General features: G+C 27.5%; 1 protein-coding gene across 4 annotated transcripts; it reads right to left on the minus strand.

The window, feature by feature from the left end:
- Nucleotides 1-13,932: 13,932 nt before the first annotated feature.
- Nucleotides 13,933-20,222, minus strand: ago (F-box and WD-40 domain protein 7). 4 transcript variants are annotated; one of them, XM_015525058.2, is made up of 12 exons: nt 20,205-20,222; nt 17,690-18,029; nt 17,153-17,244; nt 16,234-16,357; nt 16,015-16,149; nt 15,753-15,944; nt 15,492-15,671; nt 15,206-15,387; nt 14,903-15,128; nt 14,553-14,763; nt 14,384-14,488; nt 13,933-14,316 (listed from the first exon to the last, which is right to left on the minus strand). In XM_015525058.2, exons 2-12 carry the CDS (start codon nt 18,026-18,028, stop codon nt 14,153-14,155), a joined length of 1,950 nt encoding a protein of 649 aa, XP_015380544.2. In that variant the 5' UTR covers nt 18,029; nt 20,205-20,222; the 3' UTR covers nt 13,933-14,152. The 4 variants fall into 4 exon arrangements, with proteins under 4 accessions (XP_015380544.2, XP_015380546.1, XP_015380547.1 ...); XM_015525060.2 differs by lacking the exon at nt 20,205-20,222 and adding an exon at nt 19,997-20,150; XM_015525061.2 differs by lacking the exon at nt 20,205-20,222 and adding an exon at nt 19,738-20,103.
- Between the last annotated feature and the right edge of the window lie 39 nt (nt 20,223-20,261).

Genomic DNA, 20,261 nt, shown 5'->3' on the forward strand with positions numbered 1-20,261 from the left:
ACCATTTAAACCAATAATTTTTAGTTTGTGGATCAAAATTCGGTGGTTATCTGAGCAAAAGCTTTTCTAATATCAATATAAATAAAATCAACTTGGTTACCGTTAAATATAGATGATTATAGATAAGAGTAAATAATTAGACGATTTGAATCAATAGATTTAAAATTACAAAAACTGTGTTGATTATGAATAAAAATATTATTAAAATGACTTAACAGTTTTTGTTTAACTAGTTTTTCGAAAAGTTTTGAAAGTCAATTTAGCTTGCCAACTGAGTGGTAATTAGAAATATAATTTCTGGATTCTGATTTCCAAATTGGAGTAATAAAACTTTGTTTCCACATATTGAGGGAAGCACCTGATTTAAATGATAATTCAAACATTTTGTGATTTGGAATTGTTAAAGCATAACTACATTTGTTTAAGAATAGTGCGGGAATTCTATTCAAGCCATGGACAAAGTAATTTCCTAAACAAGACAAACCATTAAAGATGTCAATAATAGATAATTTACAATCGCTAAACATATTAGACATTTTTACGGGTTCGCTGGAATTTAATATGATATATGGACATATGGTCAGACGACTACCGCGTTATCTATTGAGGTGATGAAAAACCAGAATTGGTGGGTGTAGGATTTATTACAAATAAAAAATGGGGCCACCAAATAATGAACAAAATAGCATATTACGATGGGCTTATACTGATTAAGCTTATAGCTAAACCAAATGAAATTGTACTAATCCAAATGTATTTTCCCACATCAGATGCAGAAGATGATGCAATAGAAGAGCTTTGCAAACTAGCAAAAAGAGAAGATAATTTAATAATAAAGGTTGATTGTAATTCCATAGTAGGAAAAAGTACTGATTATCAAGAAGTAGCAACATTCGGGCTAGTAACTCTGTTATAAATTAATGAAGAGACCGCCTTGTTGACTTCTGTAAGCAACATAATATGACCATAGCTAAAATATTCCAAAATATTCACCACAGAAAAAGATACACTTGGAAAATGCCAGAGAATATCCGAAGATATCGAATCAACTATATAATAGTAAATGATATAAATACTACGGGGAGAATTTTCAAAAGATTTTAAGGAAGGCATTATAATACATTTACCTAAAAAAACTACGGTTGATAAACGTAATGAATTTAGAACGATAAGCAAATGGCACACGTAGCCAAAATCCTAATAAAAATACTATGCGCACGAATTAAGGAATAAAAAGATTTAAGCGATGACTAATTCGCAGAAGGAACAAAGATACTAGAGAGGCGATTTTAAGTTTAATATTGATAGAAAAACAAATAGTTGTGATGTTCTTGGACGGTTGCCACGAGGATAGGTGTGGTAGAACTTAAAAAAAAAGAATACACACTTTTTTTTGGGTCGTAGATGTCCGGTGGTTTTTGTATATTTAAGCAAGAACAAACAACAAAAGTAAAATGGCACAACCGTGTATGCTGGACTCTACCAAAAAGTCAGTCGTGCGGGAGAAGTACGACTCGTGCGAGGGTGATTACTGATTAGGTAGTCACTTGAGTGCGGTCGTAGAACTAACTGTCTACGAGCCGGTTCGCGGTCGACATTTCCAGGCGCGCTTCGCGTGTCGGTGTCGGCCGTCGTCGATTGGCGGTTGAACAGAGAAGTGACAGCGCGGGTTTCCGCGCAAAGGCCGTTTGAATTCATAGAAACAGCTATTTTATACTTTAGAAGACATTGGAGCTAACTAAACAGATAGAATGACCAATCATCTACAACAAAAGTAATGGAAAAAACAAAAACAGCGATGATTAGGAAGGGTGTAAGACAAAGTTGTCCACTCTCGCCAATATATGGAGTGTGACACTCTATGGTTATGAAACGTGGGTATTAAATAAGGCATAACTATGAACATTTGAAGCTTTGAAATGTGGTGTAGAAGAAGGATGCTGAGTGTAATTGGATAGAAGACTGTACCAACGAAAGCATACTCAATGAAATAGATGATCGCAGAAAGATACTCAAAGCCATCAGAACCGGACAATAGAACATGATGGATCACATATTAAGGCACGAAAATGAGGTAATCCATAGAAAATAGAAGGACCAAAGACGTTCAAGAACTTAATTTGTCAAACAAGTGATTTCCAAGAATAGACTAGCAAGCTACACCGAACTGAATAGACTAGCCAAAAACAGAGAAGAGTAGTGAGCACAAATCCAACTGCAAAACCAACCTAAGGGTTGAATAACAAAAGACCAAAAGAACCTGAAAATTAAATTCAACAGAAATAATCAATACTATGTTATCTATCAACGAAAGTGAGTTGCGATTCTTCGATGCAGTTTTCATCTGAACGTGTTGACTGAAAAATATTTTATCTCGTCTAATTAGTAATTCTACAAGCAACTCTCATAATTTTTTTTGTGTAAGTGAAACTACAGATTTTTGTAGCCTGTAGAAACCAAATAGATCCTGCAAAAAAAGTAGTACAGCATACAGGGCTCCAAAAATGTTTTATGGTGGGGGAGGCTGACACATACTAAAATCAATGAATATTGAATTTAATGATAAGAAACCGATAAACGAGAACCAATTTTGGGTATCGTTTTATAAAAGTATCATAATACTAGCGAGACCCAAATGTGGTTCTCATAGCAATGTGAAAAAATTCATCAAAATATAAACCAAGGTCCCCAAAATACAGCCTCGTGGACCAGATGCTGCCCACGAACAAGTTTTCAGCCCATTGGTGGAAATCGGGAGGGGGCTTTAGGGAGCTTTAGCCCCTCCAAAAAAATACCACCAAGCCCCCCAAACCTTCTTGCAAACATAACAATTTTGTTAGTTTCATTTCATATATTATATATTCTTAAAAAACTTCTAAGCATCAAGTACGCTTTACAAACCTTTCTATTTTTCACATAGAGAAGGATGTAACAAAAAATATTGATACTGAATGTATTTTGAACGAATTTTTTAAATCCTTAAGGATGATGGTTTTAAAATAAAGCATTTATTGTAATAAGATATATTTAACTATTCAACAAGACTGTTATTTTATAGTATTTTTTTTTCCTAATACAGTACCTATACTATATTATTATATATGTTATAAAATATTTATGAGAAAAATCGTAGCCCCCCCCCCCCAAGTTTTTCAATGGATTTCCGCCTATGTTTCAGCCCCCTAAAGAACAGTAAATAATTTTAAAATAAATGTAATATCCAAACCTGTTATCGCACTCTTATATCAGTTGCGACCTGTATTAGGTATAATTATATAACTTATCAGTTGTTATTGTTCTGGAAATGCCAAATCGAGCAAATCACTTGGCTGTCCCGCCAAAAATAGATTTTATTTACGTACAGATGTTCTATTTTTGGTAAGGATACTCATCTCCTTCCAGTACGGGGTAAATATTATTTTGAAATCCCCAAAAATTCTAACTGGACCGCCAGGTTTAAGCATTGGGAAAATTGGAGTAGCCCACTCATTATAATTTATGGGAATTAAAATATTATCTATTAAGCAATCGATTGCATTCTCAACTTTTGCTTTTCATGCTAAAGGAACAGATCTTGGCTCAAAAATGTTGACGCTATTCCTTTTTTATTGTTAATGATGTTTCGTATTAATTAAAGGTTCCAATTTCATCTTTGAATTATTTATCAAAATTAGGTAATATGTTTTCTACATATACGGCGATATTTGCAGTATTATAAATTGGTGAATTATTAATTGTTTTTCAATAATTTATACCAGTTAATGACGGCCCAACATTTTTTATTACGAATATGCTCAAATAATAATAATAAATAGTTTTACTTTATTACGAAAATTATTTTCAATAATATTTAAAAAAGTGTCAGACAAGTTGTACGCAATTACGTCATCGTGGATATTTTTATTTGAATTCTCCCTCAAATGTTCTAATAAGAACTTATCAAGTGAGCGATTATCGTATATTTGTATTACCTACTCTTACTTTTACTCAGTTTTAAATATAGGTTCAAAATGATCTTTGGTGTTGCAAATATTACAGCGTTAATCGTTGTATATTTTTGTGCATAGTTCTCAGATCAGCCGTAAGTCCCACATTTTGACTTCTCTTTGGTTTACTCGTTGACTGCTTGACTAATTTTGTGAATTGTCTATGTTTTTGTATCTAAAATCGGCTACTACTTTTATCCACTCCTTTTTATTGTTGATTGTAAATTCTTTTGCACTGGCGATTTCCATAAAAAATGAAAAGACAATAATTATTTTGAAAAATCTTCGAGTAGTCGATCTTGAATTTGACCTGAGTTCATACTTCATACCCATGACAAAAATGTCACGGATTATAATTATTGGCATAATGGCATGCCATGTAAAAGTTACATTTTGATGCGAGATTCTTGACTCTAACACCCCATTCATCTACATGCTCGTCTGGTTGCTATTTTGCATTAAAAAATTAGTGTCGCGATACGAAATACGATTTAAATGGCTTGTAGAATTTGGTTAATTAATCTAGAGGTGCGTTGTCATAAAAATGGCTGTCTGGTTTATTTGGAACACATAATAACATTTTGTGAACTTCATCAAAAAGCAATATGGCTTTCTTCTAAATTTGGTTTGTGATCAGGGACCACACATCATATTTTTGGCCCGGATCCCTCTTAAATAACAACTCATTTTCAAACATTTATCAAATATATACAGTAGAGCCTCGATAGTACGGACCCCTGATAATCCGGTGAACGCGGTAATCCGGACGACAAAATTCCATTTATTCGTAAATAAATTTTACGAGAATTCCCGCAACCCAATTAATGCATACAATATTGTAATCTTCAAATACAATTTCCTTATTTTTATTACCTACTGTTCCTAGTAAAGACTTATACATGTATGTAGGTACGTAATAATAGTGAAATTCAAAATAAAATCTTAGTAATTTTAGTAGGTAATTTTGAAAAACCTCCGGTTATCCGGAAAAATTGATAATCCGGACGATGCTCGATCTGAATTCGTCTGGACTATCGAGGCTCTACTGTATTGAAGTAATAATTTGCATGAACACCGCGCCCCAGTACCATGGTTCCTTATCGGCCTTAAGGGGGTCTGTTTGTGATTCCATTCGCCGCAACAAAAATTTGTAAACTTTAATTCAAATATTGTTATGTAATTACCAGATTTAAATGTTATTCCTGGTGAGCCAATGCTTGAATTGGAGGGGGGGCATGGGAACTCAGCTCCTATACTACCTTTTGATTTTAAATAGCGTTCCCATACTACATTTTCCTAAAGAACGCACGGGTACGCCGGTACGCCATACGCAGTCTTTAAGGAGCACACAACACAAAAAATAAGTGTTTTTTTATTTGAAAGAATGTTCATTATAACTTATAAGGATAATGGTATAGGTTTTACGTTTCTACTCACATTGTTCAATAAGTTATGAGCAATTGAAAAAAGACGCATAACGTCATTGGGCGCTCTCTTCGTAATCGCCTATCTTATACGTGTAAAAGTTCCTCGCTTCTCCCAACGATTTACTTACCTAAACATTTACGTATAAATGTGTGGTTTTGTGTGTTTAAGACGACGCAAGAATCAGAATTTTTATATGACGTTTAGTTTTTTAAATATTTAAAATCTTAAAAGAGAAATTTTTTAATTTTTATTTCGTATTTAAATCGCCATGGAGCGCCGTTTAACAAAAATAATGCGTCGTCTTAAACACACAAAACCACACATTTATACGTAAATTAACTTTTAAAAATAAAATGTTTAGGTGGGTAAATCGTTGTGAGAAGTGAGGAACTTTTACACGTATAAGAATATAAGATAGGCGATTACGAAGAGTAGGGCCCAATGACGTCACGCGGCTATTTTACATTTTATAATATCTCTTAAAGTAATAATTTTTTTTTGCATCAGATTTTCACCAAATCATTTCATATAGCTACAATAATTTAATATTTAAAAAGAATTTAAAGAATTTTTTTTTGTGTTGTGTGCTCCTTTAAATGCCAATGAATATTTTTATTTTGTATTTATTCAATCTTATAAAATATTAAATAGGTACTATAAAAAATAAAATAAACTCGTAAGTGTTGGAGAATTTTATTTTATTCAATACATTATAATTATTTTTATTTTTATTTTTTTTATTCATGGTACAACACTACAGCTTCAACTGCTAAGGTTATTAGCTTGTAACAAAATTAGTATTTAGTACATAGTAAAATATGGTTATACAATAAGTTCTTAAATTAGATTAAACATATCAATTTGTTTCAAAAATGTAATCATTTTGTTGGTGTTGTCATAGGTAGGGCTGAGGGCATCAAAGAGGTTGTCGGGCAATTTTAGATTTTTTCTTGTATCTATATGGATACGGCAGTGGATAAGGAGATGCTTGATTATGAGAGGTTCTCCGCAGGTAAGGCACATTACAAGTTCTTCTCTGTGCATAAGATATCCATGGGACATCTTTGAGCAGTGGCGGACTGGGAGAAAAACACAGCCCGGGAAAATCATAATTGTAGAGGCCTTCAATATGCTAACGGCCTTTTAAATATATAATATATTTTTTATAGGTACGTCATATGGATGCTATAACGGTCTATACAATACCTAATAACTATTTTAGATTCTGAGCGGAGCGATGAATGTACTCGTATTGTTTTTACAATGATTACAATTTTTTTTTGTGTCTATCATCACCTTTTAGGACAGTAAAAATGCTTAGATTTTTTTCAACATTATCTTTTCTAATAGAAAAGTAGTGAATCTAGTTGGTAATTTTCCCAGTAGTTTTCAAAAGTGCCGTGAAAAAACAAAAGAAAAATTATTTTTATTTTTTGATGTAACTTTACAACAAAAGACCATAGATAGATGCAATTTTGACTGAATGTTTATATTAGAATTTTTTATACACAAAAACATTTTCAAAATATTTTGAGTTGTTTTGAACTGTTTACGGCAATTTAAAATTTCATGTTTTTTAATTTTTTTTCTATACCTAAATATATCAATAAAATTGTATTTGTTGTCCCAAAGTGCGTGAAAAGATAATGAAGGCTCCTCATATATTGTTACTATAGCGATTGAAAAATATTAAAAATGCATAGGCACAAATTATTTTATAATCATTTAAAGTTTGAACTTTGACAAAATGTATCAAAATCTTGAAAATTATCAACCATTGTAATTAAAAACTTATGAAATGTTCAGTTTTTATAACTAAGGATTAAAAATTAAAAATATAGATTCTCATAAATTGTTCTTATTATGGCCAACAAATCTAAAAAATATATAAACACAGTTATTTCTTATAGACATTTTAAATTCAAATTGTGAATTTTTATTTCTTTATTTTAAATTAAATTAAATTTTTTAATTACATCTAGATTAGTATTCTTGCTCTACGATATTACCTCAGTGTATAGAGCAAAGCTAGCAAATTCATATGTTAACCATACACTTTGTTCACATTTATCAACTACTAGCAATAAATAAATTTATTATTATTAAACAAAAATTAGGATGAAATTACATATTAAATCCAATAATATCGATTTTGGTTGTTTTGCTGTAATTTAAAAATAAATATTATTCGTGGATATAAGAAACTTTTAAGAATATATCGACATATTATTGTATTTTATACATACAATGACATTTTCAACTGTATTTTTTTGGGGGGAAATGAATTTAACCTACTGTAGAAGATACTAATGCCTAATACTAAAATTAATTACTTTAATCACAATAATATTATAAAATATGCCTATTGCCTACTTATATTATAGACATACCGTCACAAAATCTCGTTTTTCGTACACAATAATATTATATCATTGAATTCAAATTTAATACCATTCGTTACAGTGACCTACTATTATTGTAACCTACTGTAAGCCTGGTCTGGCCGAACACAAGCCAGTCCCGCATTTTAAAATACCTAATCAGAAAGCTAGGTTTTTATGTTTAATAATATTTTATATTACATACTTATTAATTATTAGATAATATTTTAATTTATTATTTCACCATTATAATATACTGATATTGTGGTAGTAATTTAGAGAGGTGAGGGGGCAAAGCTCCCCACGGGTTAGTACTCAATAAATGTTCAGTTGGAACGCTGTTTTTTGAATTTCTACTCGTGTTCCCTTTCTTTCAATATAATATAATATAATATAATGTGATGAAATTGAGCGATATTTTTATTTTTATTTTATTAATTGTTTATGGCATCAACTACATGGTTATTAGCCGGCGTTACATATTAAATTTACATTAATTACTTAATATTTGCTTTCTACTTGTTACTTATAATTAATAAGTTAGAATATTTAAATCAGTTGACGCAGTTCTGTTGAGTTGACGAAATTGAGGAGTTTATTGGTCGTTTCGGGAGTGGGTGATAGCATCTTGTATAGTGTAGTTTTAGTTCAATGCGCCTTTCACTGAATTGATGACATTCTGTTAGTATATGCTTGACTATGATGATTGTTCCACACGTCAGGCATGATGGAGGGTCTTCTTTGGCCATGAGATATCCGTGTGTCATGCGCGTGTGGCCTATTCGTAGGCGGACAAGAATTACCTCGTCTCTTCTGGACATGATATTTGTTTTATCATCGGGGATTTTAAATATATTTTGATATTCAGTTCGATTAGAAAATTATCTTAATCGCCAATATGTTGCGTGTCATGATATTAATATGAATAATGTACTCGAACATATTATAATTATGTTAATGTAACATATGTGTTTATTATTGAAATAGTATAGGTACATATTATTATAATATCACATATTATACTGCTGTGCCTCATACAAGAACACACGTCGCGTTTGGTAGGACAATAGGATCCACCATATATATATTATATATGTATATAAACGTTATTACTTATTCGATGTACGTTACATAAATAATGAAAGGTTACCAAAAAAAAACCTTAGCTCAGCCGATTACTACGCAATGGTGTGGCTATAGAATCAGCAAATTTGTATGAATTCAAATGTTTTTTAAAGATGCAAAAAGCAATAAAATCTGTTAATAAATTCTATAAGCCTAGCTAATCTTACCTATGTTAAATAAGCTAACTTTTAAATTATTATCCATCAAAAGTATTAAAACGCTGAAAACAACAAATAAACAACTTACAAAAACATTAAAAATAAAAAATAAAATTTACTTTTCATAAGACTGATCTCAACTCTTTGTTAATATTTTGTACCCTGTAACTTAAAAATTGTATAGCTAAAATACAAAATATATCATTATATTTTGTTTGTCGACTAAATATTAATACTACCATTGGTTATAGAATAGAATCTATTCTATAATCAACGATCCTACACATCATTATGCTTTGGAACAGGACAAATGTCCATCACATTTTATAAAATTGTAAAAAACAAATAAAAATAAAAGAATGGGCATGCATAGTAGCTATGCAGTAATGTCCCATGTAACACAAGCAATGAATGTGTTAAATTTTAGTTCAATGATATTACATTTTTAATGAGAGACATATATTATATTATATTTAAATTGGCGTTGATTTTATTTTACTATTAGTATTATTGAAGAAGATTAAATTTTTAACAAAAACATTGCATTTATTATATCATTAGTATTGAATTATTAGTAATTGCATATTTATCTTATAAAATGTATTCTTGTTTACACTTTTGAGTTTACACATCATTAACACATTCCATTGAGTATTTGAGTATAATATAATATATGTAAAAATTTAAAATATCAATATTTTTGAAACACAACAACATATCTAGTATTACTATTCATTATTCAAAACTCTAATTTCATCCAAATATGAACTTAAAATTTCAAAAAAAATGTGTGTTTGTGTGTAAATATTTAAGATTCTTTGGTTCCAATATTAACTACTTATAAGGAACCTTGTACTAAACTTTAAAATTTTTTGATCAGGAAAAAGAATTTAAAATAACATTTATTGAAAAAAAATATTTCTGATGCCTAACTACACTTTCTAAATTTAAAACATGGTTTCTCACAACTTATTGAGTAATTTATACTGGAACCAAATACTCAAAAAATATTTAAATACATTTTTTTTTGGACATTTTGATTAATTAAAATATTTTAAAAAAGAATTATGATTTTTTTTTTTGTAATTCCAAAATATTTGTAAGGATTTCAAAATTTTAAGTATATCATTATATTTTCTAATATAGGTAACAAAATTAAGTATGGATACTAAATTTCATTTATTCCAAAATAATGATGTACTAAAAAGCTTTAAGAAAAATGTCAGAATAACTCTAATATTAACATTTAAAAGTAATATTGTATATATTTATACATACAATGTATATAATATAATTTTTCGAGCTATAATAGTTGATACTAAAAGCAAATAAAATATATATATATATATATATATATATTCATACATAATGTATGTGAATAGTTAAAAGCTATACAAATATACAAATAATTTTATTTTTGTAAAATCAGATATTGAATTTCATTTTTCTTTTCAGTCTTTTATCTTCTTTAATCTATCACAAGGTTGTGAAAACATTTCATCCATTGAGATTTAAGTAATTTTTATGACGTAAAGGTAATCAAAACAAGGCAAATGCCCATCTTTTAATTTATGTAAGACTTATTTGTAGCACTCTACTCAACAAACAATTGCACATCAAATTATGTTTATTTATAATCAATAAAATTTTATTTTCATTTTTTAATGGATTTGGTTATAAAATTAATAAAACCTAAAACTATCAAGTTCCTAATAATAATGTAAATATAATTAACTGATACATATATTGATATATATGTATAGACCATCATAGTCGTTTGCTTAATCAAAAAATTGTAACAACATATTATATATATTTTGTACAAACATTTTTATTACTTTTATATGCAAATCGTACAATTTTATATACGTCTATAAACAAGAGAAAAATAAATAACAACAGAATTAATTAAATATTAGCTGTAACTTAAAATAATTTACTATTCATTACAAATATCTATTGGTATGAAGTTACTTAAATTTAATAATAATATATTCACAAACAAAATATAAAACTACAAAGTATAGTTCTGAGGTGAAATTACAATATAAATATATAACGAAAGAAGAAAGAAGTAAATTAATAAATCACAGGTCTTAAGAATAATTTTATTATTTTTAGTATGAAGTTCAACTATTATGTTTATTGTTTATGTACCTAATGCAGTCGTAATAACAAAACTAATAATTAATTCATCAAATATAATTTACACAAAATAAAAAAATAAATACACATTTTTTATTTGTCACTTTTTCTAAAACAATAATAAAATAAAATAAAAGAGGTAAAATGAAACTATTTTGTAGGTAATACATTAATTCATAGAACAGTTAAAACTAACATCTGGTAACAACAATTTGTTTAACCAAATGTCAAGATCAAATGTTAAAGAAAATATATATCAATAGAACAAGTGAAATAAGTGAAAATGTTGAAAAAAAAAGTTTTAATCATAAATTACAAAATTGCAATTGGCAACTACGAATATGGTAGGCGGAAAAACAATATTATTGTAATTAACAATTACATGGGGTCATTAAATATATTAACCACAAAATAGTCTATTTTTTGGCACTTAAAAAACAAAATATGGTAATTTTGTTCATTTTAAATAATAATATTACACAATCATCAATGACATAATAGTTATATAATATTATTACTAATATGATATTTACACCCTACCAACATTGAGCATTGTAATTAATAAGTTCTTAATTATTTTCCGAATAGAAAATAATTAATGGTCTAATTAATAATCAACAAATTTAAAAATTAAATTGAATTAATAATTATTATAAAATAAAGATACACATTTACATTTAAAGCAATATTATTAAATATTCATTTAAGAAAACAATTTTATTGCACCTAAATCGCCTTTCATTTTCTTAAGTTCCCTTCTCCCATGTACAAAACCAACCTAATTATATTTTTATTCAATTTAATTTAACTTTAGCTGAAGACATAACGCAACATCACTAGTTCGCTTTTTCTAAGAATAATGTCACAGTATTATTTGAATAGTATGCATTATTTCTGGAAACCACAATTAATTGAGATCTTTAAAAAGTTTTAATTGAATTGAATCAAATAGCTGAAACAATTTTCATCATTAACCGCTCTTAAATTAGTCATAATCACTAACTAAGATAATAAATGTTAGTATGTGGTCTTAATTAAAATAGTTCAGCAATTATTTGTTTTACAATGAAAATTACAGATCAGAGATAAATTAAAATTATACATGTATGATAACAAATAATGTTCTTTCCAAAAAATATTTTAAACCCACCATCGTGTAAGATCTGTGGCTTCATAGTTTAGATATTCAAAATATTTAGGTAATCTTAATAATTCTGAAAAATATTTTTATTCGCGTTTAAATGTTCAAAACCTGTCACTATTTCGACCAAATATAAGAAAAACAGCATTGCAGATAAAAAAATTTATTAGTATTTATCAGTTTAACAAATGAATTGGTAACTATTGTTTTAGTATCATTAGTGCATACTATAGCCGGTAACAATAATCCTACAATTTTTTACTAACAAGTTTTTGGTTTTGTCACCAAGATATTGAAACTCACCAATTCAAACATCTTTTATCTTTAAATACCCAAAAGAAAATATTTAGATTTAAATCATAAATCAAACTATTGTTTTTGAATATAATTGATGAATAAAAAAAATTTTCAAGTTGCTAATTTTTTGTTGTCCAGCAATAACAAATATTAACTAGTTAATTTTTTCATACTATTTTAAAATATATAATACCTAGGTATAGTTATAATATATACAAACTAGTGGCAAATATTAAATGAAGCATGAGCCACACTAAAATATTTCCCTGAAAACAAGTAATCAACCTAATTATTTAGTCTTATTTTAAAACCAATTAAATCACAAAATTTGATAAAAAAAGGTCATACTTTTTAATTATTTGATTATTTATATACAAGAAAAATTACTTAGCATGCACACTCCATTTTTTTCATTTAATAATACATTTTTCAAATGTTGAATTAATGATCATTCTTGGGAAATCAGTCTGTATATATCATGGAAGTAAAATGTATTAAAAATAAATTATGAAATAATTAACCAGTTATATTATCATAACTGGACAATTGAAATTAGAAGAACATAATATAAACAAAATACAAATGAAAATAATATAAATAAATAAATATTTAGTAAAGAATTACATAGAATAGATTATAATTTATTATTTCGATGTTTTATTTTTATGAGATCAGGAAGAAGAAAATAGAAAAATAGATCAAGAAAATCAGAATCTTGAAATTCAAACTCTCCTCCTCCTCACAACTTAACATTTATGGCAAGTTAAAAATACCAATACTTTTTATCAATAACAAAATTTATAATGATGATGATAATAATAATAATGAAGAAAATCAAAGAATAAAACCTTAAATCATTCTGAAAAAAATATGTGAAGTTTTTGAATTTTTGAAATACTTTTAGTTAAAGCTTCTAACATACAAAAGTATGATAAGTTAACATTTTAATATGTTTTCCAACAAGATAGAGAGAACTTAACTTAAAAACTAACAATTTTTGGTGGAAGTTTTATAAATGTATGATGATCTAAGTTAGTTTTGTTTAGTTTACGCTACTTATTTTCAAACTATTTAATAATTTGTATCTTAATTATTTCTCAAATATCATATTAAACAGTATATTGGAAATAATAAAAAAGAACAATCATTTATTCGGCTCACAGAATATCAAACTATGATTATTATAGCTTCAAAGACTAGAAAATAGTATGCAAATTAATCTATAAATTAATTATATTGTGCTATAAATCACAAAAATCACTCCATAAATCTTTATAGATCAATCAGAAACCAATTTAATTTCCCTCCTTTATAAATAATAATAAAAAAAAACATAATACTGAAACATTATGATAACGGTAAAATGTGATAACTGATAATATTATATAAGGGACATCTTCAAACTTAAGTATAACAGTCCCAAATATTCGTAACTCTCCTTAAACCACAATAAAAAAACGTGATGCAAACTACCAGATTTATTATTTGATGTTACTTGTAGTCAGCGTCAAAATCCAACACAAATAATTTGGTTTCTTCAGTGCCATTGCGACTGCCTACTGCACAAACTAACTTTGTTTCATTTGCACGTATTCGCCATACAACTCCACCACTACCACCACTTTCTAGTGCTATTAGATTTCTAATAAATTCACCTAAAATTTATATTTTATAATTTATTAAATTAATGTATCTTTTACACAGTAAAAAATATAATATTACCAGTTTTCACGTCCCACAATTTCACGGTCCCGTCATCAGAAGAAGTTACCACAAATCTAGTGTTGAATTGTAAACATGTAACTGCAGAATTATGTTTATTTGAACCTATTCATAAAAAATTTAAAAAATTAATAAATGATTATTAAAATTTTGAACTATAAATATTTACCTGACAATGTCTGTAAACATTGTCCAGTAAGTATATCCCACACTTTCACTGTTGAATCTGCATTTCCAGATACTAAGATGTTATCTCTTAGCTCCATACCAGATGTCAAAGATTGATGTCCCATTAAAGTGTGTTTGCATGTACCAGTCTCTACATCCCATACTCGTATGCTAGTATCTAAGGATCCACTTACAACATGGGTACTATCGAACTGTGAACAATTTTATCAAGTTATTGATTGAATTTCATAATTTTACACGCATAAAAAAATAATAGTTCATACTAGGTATATAGTACAACATAACTTTATAAAATATATATTAGCATTAAGAGCTTAAAAATAAACTAACTTGTAAAGAATATACACGATTAGTGTGACCAGATAATGTATGTAAACAAATTTCACTTTCTGCATCCCATACTTTGACTAGGTAGTCATAAGCACCACTAACTATTAATCGACCATCATATTGGACACAACGTACAGCAGCCTGATGACCAAGAAATATAGACAAGCATTGACCAGTTTTAATATCCCACAACCTGAGTGAAGCATCCCTTGAACCACTTACAACTCTAAAAAATTTAATAAAAATAAAATGTGGTTTGTAAATTTAATTTTTTAATTAATATAATAACAAATATCCTCATACTTATTCTCATGTAAATGCATACAACGAACTGTTGATGTGTGGCCATACAATGTATGAGTACATTGACCAGTTTCTGCGTTCCAGACTTTTAAAGTGCGATCAGTTGATCCGCTAATTATTACATTACCAGCCATTTGTGATGACCATACACCACCAGTATGCCCAACCAATGTACGCAAACACTAAAAAGTAACCAATGTAATATTAATTGATGATAGTAAATAATAGTTACTCAGTATAATGATTGATATATGAATAACAATCACAAACTGCTTTAAAAACTTACTTTTCCAGTTAGAACTGACCAAACTTTAAGTGTATTGTCATCAGAACCACTAACAACTTGATTTCCACAAAACTGTAAGCATGTAATAACATGATCATCATGGCCTTTGAGTATTATTGGCATTCTTATTGGTTTTACTCTCCAATTCATTTCAATTGCATGGTGTCTCATGTATGAAGACTGAGGAAAAAAATTAAAAATATGATGTATAGTAAATTTTAAAATAAAATATTCTGCAATACTTAAAATTTACAAATATACCTTCCATGGTGAGGTAACACTGCGATTTTTTGAACACTTAATAGTAGACGGATCCGTCAAGGGTATATTAGCGTTTTGGCACTTTTCACGCCATAGTAAGTTATCTTCAGATAAAAACCGCCAACTATGACATGTTTGAGCTGCTTTTAACAAGTCTTTGGGTTCCAAATATGACAAAACATACAAGGCCAACTATAATTAAACAAGTTTTAACAATAAAAAACAATCCATAAAATAAAATATTATTTAATCATTATTATACTTCTTTAGGAAGTAGAGAAATAAAGTCTCGTTGGAATTGTGGTTCAATAAGCTGTAACATATGACGCACTTGAGTAGGTTCACATTCATCCACCAACATATCTATAGCTAACATCCTTTCCGCGTTTGACCATTTCTATAAAAAAAATTTAGAAATTAATTTATATAATTAGATACATAAGAGCACTCAAATTAGTTCAAATACCAAAATTTTACTAACCGAAAAAGTTTTTAGCCATTCCATCATTTCTTCAGGAGGATCATCTTTGGACGGTATACAACTTCGACGAATTTTTATTTTATCAATTTTATCTAATTCATTTTCAGCCAATCTAGGCGTCAGTCTAAAATAACACATTTTTAATTTTAAACAATTTTCACAGCATATTAAATTTATATATTATAATTAATAGATGATGTTTAAATCATTTAAAAATGGAATATGTTTTTTATCTAAGAAAAATTACATATATGTAATATTTTACATAACAAACATTACTCTTGTAGAATATATAATACCATTGTATCTTATATGAACTACAGTGAAGTTTTAGGTTTCAAATGTGATCTACTCTTACTATTCTTCAAACTTACCAAAAGTAAACCTAGTAGAGTGGATAAAGAGGTACAATTCATAACTAAAAACATTATTCTATACCACAAACATAGAAGACGTTATAAAAAATTAAATTGTAGAAGACATTTAAGGAGTCAGAGCAAGTTTATAAAAACTTTTGGTTTCTTAAATGTCCTCATAAATAATATTAAATTGTTTTTTTCTTTAATATTTTTAAGTTATAAGTATATATAAAAACAATAAAATATGGGAACAATAAGGGCGATGGATAAATGTGTAAGCCAATTTAGATTCTACACACTGTGACAAAATTTCTGGCAACAGTTATGCTCCACTATCAATAATAAATTAAGAATACACATTTTATAATTAAATCCTAATATATTGTAAATTTATGATTAATAAACAATATTTCAAAACTTATATACAATTTTAAAATTTAATTGTTTAATTTATGGTACACCTAGTATTTACAATGTCTACCACAGTATAAAATGTATGATTCCAATTAAACAACTATGCAACTATAGAATATTAATATGTGTTATATTTTATAACATACCTTTCAAGATTTAAATTGTTTTGATCATAATATTGTTTTTTGGACGGAAAATCTTCAGACGTTAATGTGGAATTTGATATTTTTCTTTTTCGCTAACAGAAATAAAATTAATTTTAAAATGCATTATTAATTAATTTGTTTATATCAAGATATCGAGTATCACCAATATTTTTAAAATAATGTAATTTGAATTTGAAAAAAATAAATACTTTTTACATAAAAATATTAAAATTAGTAGCTTCATAATTTATAACAATTTAATTTAGTGTTATCATTAATGGCACAATATATTTGTAATTAAAAATAAAATAGATTGATAATTGTTTTGATGTTATAATTTAATCAAGACTTTTAATTATAAGATAAATTCTATTTACTCAAATTCAAAATCGTTTAACAATAAGTTATTAAAAATTAAACACAGAAATATTTCATGAATAGAAATTAGAAATTCTAAAATATAACTTTAATAAAATTCTATTATTAATTCCAAATTAGTAATAATAAAAATGTATATATATATTTATATATACTTACCATTATGCCATTAGCATTAGAAGCATCTTCTAGTTCACTAGGATTATCCGTCCAATCATCATTAACCCAGTCACCTGGCAAAGGACTTTCATCGGAGTAAATATCCTGGTCTGTACATGTACTATCAACTAAATGAAGATCATTAAATACATTTTTCATTTCAATATTAGCTACTCCAATCTCATCTGAATCTGTGGTAGGTGCAGACTCTTCTGCTATCAATTCTTGTTCTGCTGTCTCCAATACCACAGGACACATGGTCGGACTTTGGCTGGTAGAATCAGTCTTTTCAAGGCACGATGTAGATGGGTCCTCAAAATCTAGTTGATAGCCTTCCATTCTGAAAAATATAATCATATTTATTAAAAGTTATAGATAATAAAAAAAAAAGTTTAGTTCATATTAAACTCTGTGGGAGCAAAGTTAAGTTTTTAAAATTTCTGGATTCTTATAAATACATGACTAAGTAATTGCCTCAATTCTTTCAAATTCAAATTTATAAACATATACCTAAACCTAATAAACTTGGTTTATTTGTGGTTTTTAACTCTTGATGAATATTAAAAAATATAACTAAACAATAGTATTACAATTATAATTTATAATTATATAATATGTATTAGTATGTTATTTAATTATATACCATTAAAACCATCTAAAATATCTAACCACACAAAACCAACTTGATATATGTTGGTAACTTAATCTACTAAAATTCTTTAATTTTAGATTGAGATTGGAGCAACAATTGTAATAACTTAAAGACAATAATTGTTTGTATCATCATTCATCACCTTGGGTAGGAGTAAAAATTTTCAATCATTACCTTTGTTTTAATAGATAATAATTACTATTTAATAAACCTATGAAAATTGTTATAGGCAAAAATAAATTTAAGCAACTACACAAGTAAAAGAACATATGGTAAAAGTAACAACTATTAATATATAAATATAAAAATTATTCATGGAAAATATATTGATTTACAAACTATCTCCACTCAGAATTGTTTTTTAATGATTACAACGGTTCATCAACGAATACAAATTTAATACATAAAATACAGTGACCTATTCAATGAATAAAAGCAGAGAATTTTTTTTATATATAAAACAATATCAAGTACATTAGGTATCTGCATACAATAAATATAACTACATATTATATAATATATATAGTATATTATATATTATAACTAACCCATACCAAATTATAATAATTGTGAAGATACATAGAATATTCTATTAAAAATGTTAATGAATATTGTTATTTCATTATGATGTAAAACAGTACCTAGATAAGAAAGTGTAAGTACCTTTGTGAAAATTGTTGAAAGACATTAATGTTACACTAGTATATTTAAGTTTGTGGACTATGGAAATTATATCAGAATGTATTTAAATAAATAAAATAAATAATGAAAAATAATTATAATCAAGAAATAATAAATATTGACCATTGACCTAAATATTTAGCAAAATGTATCAAACAATAAATTATAATTTAAAAATATTTAAGAATTGATAGAGGTATACACTTTATACGTCAAAAAAGTATACAAACAAAATAATTACAGGTCATGAGTTTATTTTAATTTAATGATGATTCATAAAGTTCAACTAAGCAAAAATATGAATTTGCCTTCTTGCATTGTAAGTATTATCAAATAATGCATATTTTGCCACCACTTATAAATTTTACAAGCTAATCAAGTTAGTAGCATATGAAATAATACTTTACACGCTCAGCTATAAAAATAATCCTGACAATTTTTTTAAAATTAAACAAACACACACACACACGCACACACACAAACAAATAATATAAATGTACATATTTAGGTATATGTGCATGATTGATGATTTAGCAACTATAGAAAATACAAATAATGGCTAGTTACTTTTAGTTGTAAAGAGATTATTTTCTTATTTAACTGAGAATGATTATTCAATGGAATTAGTTTTAAAATGATTATACATAAAAAGTTATAAATAATAACTCCTATAGCCTAAGTAGAAATATGTTTGAGGTTATATGTACTCACTAACAGTGTTTGTCCAAGTACACTGTGCGTTCAATAAATGGAGAACAAGAGATTTCAAACCATCTAGCATACACCCCCACAATCAAAGGATTTTTAAGTGCATTAAAAATCCGATTTTGGTAAAACATGCGTTTCGACAGCAAGATCTCAATTTAATTGGTCGATGACGTAACTGTTGTTTTTAATTTAACTTCAAAACCAAACACTTCCAAACAATTCTACTAGAAAATCAAATGAATAACGTATTAATAATTATTAATTACCATAAATATGGTCTTCTTAATATTAGCAGGTGTCGGACTCCTCGCGTGAAAACGGACGACAAAATTTTAGATACGATTATAAGAAATAAATACTCGTCACTGGCCCCTGGGACACCCTTCCTTCACCAACGACCCATGACGAACTCGCACGTTATCAACAATCAACAATATTGTTATTGATAAGAATGAAACTATTTATTAAACTTACCGAATCTCACGTTTCAAACTGAAAATTATGTACTCATCGGTAACCATAATTTACAAA

This window comes from Diuraphis noxia, unplaced genomic scaffold (assembly GCF_037042655.1).
Source record: "Diuraphis noxia isolate RWA-SAM2 unplaced genomic scaffold, SU_Dnox_SAM2 contig0003, whole genome shotgun sequence".
Taxonomy (NCBI): Eukaryota; Metazoa; Arthropoda; class Insecta; order Hemiptera; family Aphididae; genus Diuraphis; species Diuraphis noxia.

Coding starts and splice junctions, on each gene's coding strand:
- ago (XM_015525058.2), bottom strand. CDS start 18,028: ATGGAAGGCTATCAACTAGATTTTGAGGACCCATCTACATCGTGCCTT. Junction 15,945..16,014: donor TTTCTCTACTTCCTAAAGAA/GTATAATAATGA, acceptor GTTTAATTATAG/TTGGCCTTGTATGTTTTGTC. Junction 15,129..15,205: donor ATGCATTTACATGAGAATAA/GTATGAGGATAT, acceptor TAAATTTTTTAG/AGTTGTAAGTGGTTCAAGGG.